This window comes from Diaphorina citri, unplaced genomic scaffold (genome assembly GCF_000475195.1).
Source record: "Diaphorina citri unplaced genomic scaffold, Diaci psyllid genome assembly version 1.1 scaffold233, whole genome shotgun sequence".
In the NCBI taxonomy this organism is placed as follows: Eukaryota; Metazoa; Arthropoda; class Insecta; order Hemiptera; family Psyllidae; genus Diaphorina; species Diaphorina citri.
The window spans coordinates 184,799-194,004 of NW_007377670.1; the positions used below are offsets into that span (position 1 = coordinate 184,799).

General features: G+C 38.1%; 1 protein-coding gene across 1 annotated transcript; it reads right to left on the minus strand.

Annotated features, from left to right (window-relative positions):
- Positions 1-7,130: 7,130 nt before the first annotated feature.
- Positions 7,131-7,667, minus strand: LOC113466240. Its single transcript, XM_026821467.1, has one exon. The coding sequence runs from the start codon at positions 7,583-7,585 to the stop codon at positions 7,166-7,168; it is 420 nt and encodes a 139-aa protein (XP_026677268.1). The 5' UTR covers positions 7,586-7,667; the 3' UTR covers positions 7,131-7,165.
- Between the last annotated feature and the right edge of the window lie 1,539 nt (positions 7,668-9,206).

The following is a 9,206-nucleotide window of genomic DNA, read 5'->3' on the forward strand; positions in this document are numbered from 1 at the left end:
AAGTTTATTGACAATGTTATAAAGCAAGTTTTGCCCCTAAAATATTGACCGAAAACCTTGAAACTTCATTTCGTGTTAATATAGACCGGGTGGCATTTCGAACTTTTGACGTTCGCGCACCTCCCGGCACGCTTGATTCTAAAAGCTAATGCTTATGAGTTTCTTTCGTGCTGAACAACATTGGGCCTGGTGATTATCCAGATGGGTGGCCAGTAAAGCCATTATTTTCCCCTCCCATTATACCTAAATTGTTTAGGTAGCCAGAATTTTTTGGTAAATTTTATCCCTGAATTATCCAGATGGGTGGCCAGTAAAGCCATTGTTTTCCTCTCCCATTATACCTAAATTGTTTAGGTAGCCAGAATTTTTTGGTAAATTTTATCCCTGTTGGAAATTTTGAAATCGAAATCAAATACGGAGCCACAAAAACTTCAACTTTGACGGGAATCGAGCCCGAAACCTGCGATATGCACTCTGGCATGAAGACTTTTGGTTAGGAACTGCTTGATGGGTGGCCAGTAAAGCCATTGTTTTCCTCTCCCATTATACCTAAATTGTTTAGGTACCCAGAATTTTTTGGTAAATTTTATCCCTGTTGGAAATTTTGAAATCGAAATCAAATACGAAGCCACAAAAACTTCAACTTTGACGGGAATCGAGCCCGAAACCTGCGATATGCACTCTGGCATGAAGACTTTTGGTTAGGAACTGCTTACTGGTGAACTTTTGACTACCAGAATGTCGCCATATTTGTTGTGACTGTCTTTCACATTAGAAATTATGACCTTATTGTTACAATGGAATATTATAACCAATCTATTTATACCACTTAGATCTTAGGTCCTCTTTAGGATATAGATATTGTACCTTGTTATAGAGCATCATGTACTTGTAGAATTGTATGTTATTCTTATTTAGACAAAATACCTATTTGACTTATTCTACAACTCTCCCTCTTATTCGAGTAGTCGATATTGTACCTTATTATAGAGCATTATGTACTTGTAGAATTGTATGTTATTCTTATTTAGACAAAATACCTATTTGACTTATTCTACAACTCTCCCTCTTAATTAGTTCGCGGTATCCGCGGTTTGGTCGAGGTATACGGAAAAAATGAGTTTTTAGCCCGTCCTTCCTTTATTGTTACGATAGTAATAAAAAAAGAAAATATTACATACAACCTACACACCTACTGTAAGATATGAGAAACAAATAGCGTCATACTGTCTGAATGACAATACCTACATATTAGGGACTAACTTTCGGAGGTTGTGGAATGAATTGATAATGAAACTAGAAGAAAAGGGGTTTATGTAGTATATTGGAGGTACTTCTCACGGTCCCAGTAGTGCAGTTCCCAAGGGATTCATAACTGAGGGGACTTCCTTTCCAAATGATCAAGGCATCTAGGAACAGTCATCCTTGTTGTTGTCTTGTGTAGAAAGTTTTGTTGACCATTTCTTCTATATTACTCATTGTAGTCATTGTTAGGTTGTTTTTGATAATGCCCTTGTTTCGTACGTTTTTTTCTGGAGTGACTTGAGTGAACCGGCCATTTCGGCATTCGGCTTTTTGGTCAGAAGATATTTAGATAATATTTTTATAATGTCTGTATGTCTTTTTCCTCTCTTCCCCCCAGTCCACCCAAAAAAATAATTGAGTCTCATATCTCATAAACGAAGTGTCGACCCCGTCGGCGGGGGTTCTTCTCATTTCTTCACCTGAGGATCCCAACTTTTAGGTTACTAATTTTGTTTTTGTCTATCTGATTGATCAATAAGAGCCAAAATAAGAGTAATCCATCCACCATCCGCGGGATTTGCGCCCATGATAGCATTTGGGAATTTGATGTTTATCACTTATTTATCTCGACAATTTTTCCATTGGTTTGTCCCGTTTCAGTTTGTCCTTTCTGGATGTTGTGATGGGGAAGATTTTTGAGAGACTCTCATCCGAATTGATGAAAGATTGGTTTGTCCCGTTTCAGTTTGTCCTTTCTGGATGTTGTGATGGGGAAGATTTTTGAGAGACTCTCATCCGAATTGATGAAAGAACAGTCCCGTTTCAGTTTGTCCTTTCTGGATGTTGTGATGGGGAAGATTTTTGAGAGACTCTCATCCGAATTGATGAAAGAACAGAATACGGTTTGGAATTATTCTAGAACGTAGATGTCCATGGAGACTGCGCATAGTACCGAGTGGCGTGATATAAAAATATAGGCAGTTGCATGACTGCCTGGGAATTTTTACTCTTGGTGGGATATTTTATCACATGTGGGATTTTTTTTACCGTGGCGTTTTTTGCTTGCTCGAAGTCTGTATGTCTCAAATATCACGATTATCACGTATGTAATAAATGATTTCCACTAGGTATACTCCATTGCCTCTTCTGCTTCGTTATTATGGATTTCGATTCTCGACAAAGCGTTGGCATTTCAGTTCTGTTTGCCCGGCTTGTATTCTATTTCATAATCGTATTCTTCTAGTTTGAGTCTCCAACGGACTAATTTTGAGTTTGGTTCCTTTAGATTGAAAAGCCAGGTTAATAGTCGATGATCGGTTACGATTTTAAATTTTTGACCGAAAAGGTAGAGGCGAAAATGTTTGGCTGCCCAAACTATAGCTAGAAGTTCTTTCTCTATAGTTGAATAATTCTTTTCGTGATCATTAAGGGTTCTTGAAGCATAGGCTTTGGGGTGATCATTTTGAGATAATACTGCTCCTAGAGCAAAATTTGAAGCATCAGTCGTCAGAGTGAATGTGTTTGTAAAATCTGGGTACGTTAAAATGGGTTCATTCATCAACGCCGATTTTAGAGAACGAAACGCTTCGTTGTAGGCTAGATCTTTTATGTTTATGGTGGCATCATTCTTAAAACAAACGTGGAGCGGCTTTGCGATCTTTGTGAAGTCTTTGATGTACTTTCTATAGTATCCTACTAAGCCTAGGAAACTTTTGAATTGGGTTTTTGGGATTGAAAATTTTTCTATACATTTTATCTTTTCTGGGCTAGGTCTGACTCCTTCATTTGATATGACGTGCTCTAAATAGGCTGTCTCTGTTTTGAAGAACTCTGATTTGTCGAGTTGTATTTTCATATTGTATTTCGATAATCTTTCTAATACGAGTTCTAAGTTCTGAAATGGGATTCTTACGACACATTGTATATTAAAATGTCGTCCAAATACACTACACAGTTAGGTATTGCTTGAAGTATATTGTTCATACATCTCTGAAAAGTTGCCGGGGCGTTCCGTAATCCAAAGGGCATACGGAGGTACTCAAAATGGCCTTCCGTTCCGGCATTAAATGCTGTTTTCGCTATGCTTTTAGGGTCCATCTCGATTTGGTGGAAACCACTTGTCAGATCAATAGTTGTAAAATATTTACAATTGTGTAGCTTATCCAAGAGCTCTTCTATATTGGGCATAGGATATTTATCGGTGATAGTTTTCGAATTTACATTCCTATAATCTACTACCATCCTCCATTTTTGTTTTCCAGAAGCGTCTAGTTTTTTCCTGACTACATGCACTGGTGATAATTGTAAATAATAATGTGGAGGCGAGTGGTTTGGCCAGTCTTTGATATTTCACATTCATTTATTATGTACTTGGTAGATTAGAAGAAATTAATTCAAATATTTTATTGGTTAAATGTCCTGTCGGGTAGTACTTGTCTGTGACTGAGACTTTGTAATCTCTGTAATAATATACCGGCGAGAAGAGTCGGTCTATTACACTGTCTGTCGGACTGATTTCAAGGACAAACCGGACAGTGGAAGGGAATAGATTTTCATTTGATGTCCATATCATCAACTAGGCACATATAACTACAACTATACCATCACAACATCAGGCGTGTCCGCGTGATACCATACTAAACTTAAAACCAAGAAAGAAGAAAGAGTCAATGTCATTTCAATTTGCACTATCATATCCTTTCGACCTGCGGACTTATTACCATATCACCATATCTTCTTCACACCTGCAGTGTCATTTGATAGAGAATCATGTCAGGATGTACATACCTATTTTAATCAGAGATAGATAACTACCGACATCATGAAATTTTACGCAAGTCTCCAGTCTCCACCCTGTTGTTTACAGCAGTCACCATCATCAAGTCAACAGTTGAAATATTTTGATTCCAAAGCCATATTCTGCTGTACTGTACCTAACCAGTTAAACACCTTAAGGCAAATCTGAATCAGTTCAGTTACTTATAATATATTTAGATCTCATTGAAAAATCAATGATATACCTACCTACTTAAGTACTTACCTACTCACTTATTTAGGTGCTACTTGTCTCTTTTTCTTTGGGTTGTCTAATTTCCTCTGTTGAAAACTTTAAGTACTTACTCAAGTTCAATTCAGTTTGCTACTTACCCTCTACCTATCTACTTCTGCTTTATCCACCCTCATAAACTTAGCTGAGTGCTTACCTACACGTTACCCTTCAGTAGGACTAATTCTCTTGAAAGATCTATGATGTCAGTGAGTACTCATGTTAAGGCAAAATTCTCATCAACAAAACACCAGAGCTCAATAGGACACCTCGAGTTTATATTCTGAGCATACTCCGTCGATGTGGATGTGGAAATGAATCCAATGATTTAGCAAGACGTCATCAAGAATTCAAGACAATATATCTAATAGTCTAATACATAGTTACACCTAGTTCTTTATAAAGTTTAAAATCAATACAATCTCCATTAGATATGCGTTTTAAGTCTGAAGTTTACATACCAAGTCGGATTCATACAAGATACAATAGGTACTATACAGTTCTGAACTTCAGACCAGGATCAAATCGATCTACATAGATATGACTGTTTGACTATCGATAGATGTATAGGGATCTTTTGGAACTTTCAGTCCATCATTTCTATCCTATTTCAGGCACAAGGTAGATATAGGCGCTACGCTACGCGCTAGGTTGGTTATTTAGTAGGTGCGCACTGCGACACCAGCGTCACATCGCGTCGATCTTGTTGGCACGGTTGGTCTGGTGTAAAATTATTATTATTAAGAATCATGAACCGATTAAAAATTCTGCAATTTAAATCGATGATAGGCACCAAATAAAAGGGGCGCGATAGCGCTCCGCCCTGCGCCAAGTCAAAATTTGACAGCGCTGGTTTACACTTTATCCAGTATGAACGTCCATATCTGCTTATGTTTAACTGGACATGACTAATTTTTTAATGCGTATGTTTTGACACCTAAAATTGACGCGTTTTTCTACTTTAATTAATGTTTACCACGTTAGAGTCGTTAAGATGGATCTATCGTTTTTTGTAGATACCTACTGTAGTACCGTATACGTATACCAATAGGTAAGTATTAGCTGGATCTGGAGTCTGGAGGTAAACAACTGCATACGTGTAAACAATCAAGTATTTACTGAACTTTATTTGTTTACCAGATAGGTATACCTACCTAGCCCGTCAGTAAACAATTTTTTCATCACCTGTTTCATAAACTTTAAGACTTCAAGTGGCTGAGATGTGAGATATAGGTACTTATTAGACCAAGTCTGCACTACTTTTTTTCAACGAGAAAAAATAACCTTCATGAGTTCAAAACACTAAAAACTTTCATAAACTTTAAGACTTCAAGTGGCTGAGATATAGGTACTTATTAGACCAAGTCTGCACTACTTTTTTTTCAACGAGAAAAAATGAGGCACCAAGAAGCAGAGTGGACTAAGTGGTAAAATCGACTTTTTTTAGTATTATATATCGTTGGAAAGCCCGCGAAAAGTCATCACCTACATAAACTTTAAGACTTCAAGTGGCTGAGATATAGGTACTATTAGACCAAGTCTGCACTACTTTTTTTCAAAGAGAAAAAATAACCTTCATGAGTTCAAAACACTAAAAACTTGATCCTGATTCTGATAGTAAAATTCAGATTTTTTTGAAATTTATTGCCGATAGATAGATATAAAGCTATGTAGTTAGGTATATTAGCTAGGTAAAAAAAAAAAAAAATCGTTAGGTATCTACGTTCTATTCTAAGCGGGATATTTTGAGAGGGATTTTAATCCAGCCTGGGATTTTTCCCTCGGCTGAGCTCCCCTACTCTTGTTTCACCGGCTTGTGACGCGGTGTTCAAGGACTCTTCATTCGACGAAAAATTTCGTGTTTTGTTTTTAGTTTGAGTTATGAAACGGTGCTAGCATGAAGTGAATGAGATTTTCTGAAGTGCGGGTTATCTTGCGATGAAGTTGCTGACTAAGTACTGACTGTCTACCAGATGACTGACTGAAGAGAAAGGCATTAGGTTTGAGATGTCAGATACTGAACCTTGGAACACTCGTGGGTTAATTCGTCCGTAAACAAAACTTCGCTCCATTGAGGCACCTCCCAGTTCTGGTACTCTCGGGCAAAACCAAGTCTTGCTCTACGGTGAGCTGCGAGTAGTTCTGGAGCACGGAATGGTCTGCAGGATGTCAGGTTTCGTTCTTCTAATCTTCTCCGCACTGTTCTCTCACTTATCAGCACATCGCGTGCATTATACAGGCGTGCAACGGTTTGAGGAGCTGTTTGGAACCGGTTTCTAAGCACACCATTCACCAAAAAGCGGTCATCCATTGCACTGGTACACCGTTTTCGGCCTTGCCCCGGCCTCCTAGCACACGACCCAGTCTGCTGATACCGCCAGATGTTGTCCCTTAGGGTTGTTCGGGGGATATTGAGTCTTCTTGAAACCTCTCTCTGGCTGACCCCCTCCTCCAGTAGACCAATGGCCCTACCGACCACAACTTCGCTAAGACTCATTATTCTTGGTTCAGAACTTTAAACTGGAAAGATTTTAAACTCACAACCATAAATTCGTTTAAACAAAATCACTGTGACAATCCTGAGGTGCACTACAATAGAAGGTCTCATAATAACTGAATTACCTAAAATTAATAAATCAGGTAAAATTGACCCTAGGGCCTAGAGTTGGGATCAAAACATAAATACCTACATGAAATGAACTTGTTGTCATCAAATAATATCAATCACAATCATTTTAACACGTTCACTGCCCTTAGCCACATTTAATCAGCAAAAATCTAGGTGGGCGGGTAGTTGTGCCGGTGAGTGTAGATTATTCCTTTTAGCAAAGGAATAATCTATTCCTTTGTTTCGTTTTTATTAAATTAATTTTTCTAAATACTCTCACAATCCGCATTCGCGTGAGGCAAGCATAGTGTATCTAGTGCAAATCTGGCCAATTCAATAAACTCTGTCTCATTAAATAAGTTTTTGTACTTCAATAGTTTACCCCAAAACATGTCAGGTTCTGTGCACTGGGTAATGTCCTCTGGTAACTGCACTAGAGGAAGCTTTCTCCACTGGTCATCAACTTTTTGTAAATCACAGTATTTTGCAACTCTTGGCACAAGTGAGGCTAGTGGCAGTAGATTTATGTTGTAGTGAGGCTTGTAAAAAGCTGCCGAGAGTGTGAAGACCTTGCAAGAAATATTTATGGTTTCTTCAAAGGAAGTTCCAAGAGACAGAGTGAATTTGTCCAATTCCAAAGATTTGTCGACACAAAGATACACAAACTCATGCATCCTTCTACTCATGTATGACCGATGACATTTTTAACTATTTCAGTACATTTGTTCCTTTTTAATTTTATATTCTCAGCAATTTTTGAGTCTGGAAAACATTAGTGTTGGGAATAATCGATTATTTCACATAATCGATTATAAAAAATAATCGATTAATCGATTATTAATCGATTAATAATCGATTATATACCGGGGTCTCGTCTATCGTTGGGATTTCATGTTTTACCTGAGATACACTCACCGGCACAATTACCCGCCCACCTAGATTTTTTCAGTTTTTTGGGGTTTTATCATACCTAAAGGATTTTTTCAATGCCAATAGTTAACAGATGTTCATTTTCTTCTATTTAGCGCAAATTGATCCATATTTTATTTCATTTTAGCTCTAAAAAGATAGAAATTTTAAGAAATGAGGAAAACACAAGTTTCAAAGGTTTCAAAATTTTATAATTTTTATTGTACTTTAAGGTTACAATTAGGAGTTTAATAGTGGGTATTTGCCCCCCGGGCCCTGATTACTTCTCCCAGGCGCCTTGGCATTGAATTTATCACGTTTGAGATTTGCTCCTGAGGTATACCGTTCCATTCATCCACTATGGCCTCTTTAAGTTCATGAAGGCTATCTGGCAAGATATGGCGACCCCTAATTCGTCTTTTGAGTATGTCCCATATGTGCTCAATTGGGTTCAAGTCTGGACTTCGAGCTGGAGCCACGAGTCTTTGAATGCCGACCACATTCAGGTAGTCTAGGGTGCATCTTGCCACGTGGGGACGAGCATTATCCTGGTACAGAAGGAAACCATCACCAATAAATGGTGCGAATGGCACAACATGATCTTCTAAGACGTCTGTGATGTAATTAGCCGCAGTCATTGGTCGGTTATCAAAGAAGACTAAGTCCGTGCGGGCCTCAGTAGATATGCCACTCCATATCATAACTGACCCCCCATTATATTGCACTGTTTCTACCAATGCACAGTTGCACACTGGGCAAACCGTTCTCCTGGTCTTCTGTAAACTCGTTGGCGACCGTCTGGACCGCGCAATGATACTCTAGTTTCGTCCGTACCTGAATAGATCTTCAGTTACTTATATTTAGATCTCATTGAAAAATCAATGATATACCTACTTAAGTACTTACCTACTCACTTATTTAGGTGCTTGCTACTTGTCTCTTTTTCTTTGGGTTGTCTAATTTCCTCTGTTGAAAACTTTACTTACCTACTTAAGTTCAATTCAGTTTGCTACTTACCTCCTATCTACTTCTGCTTTATCCACCCTCATAAACTTAGCTGAGTGCTTACCTACACGTTACCCTTCACCCTTCAGTAGGACTAATTCTCTTGAAAGATCTATGATGTCAGTGTGTACTCATGTACATACCTCCAAAATCCTAGTTTTAAAACCATACCTAACTACTGACTGTCTACCAGATGACTGACTGAGGAGAAAGGCATTAGGTTTGAGATGTCAGATACTGAACCTTGGAACACTCGTGGGTTAATAAATATATTTCATTTTGCCAAGTCATTCAACTTTGGTCTCATTTTTCATTGCTGAATTTATCATCCATCCTCTTCAGATCCGAAGTGTTCTATTATCTCTCTTTATCCTTCCCTCTCTTTACTCAGTA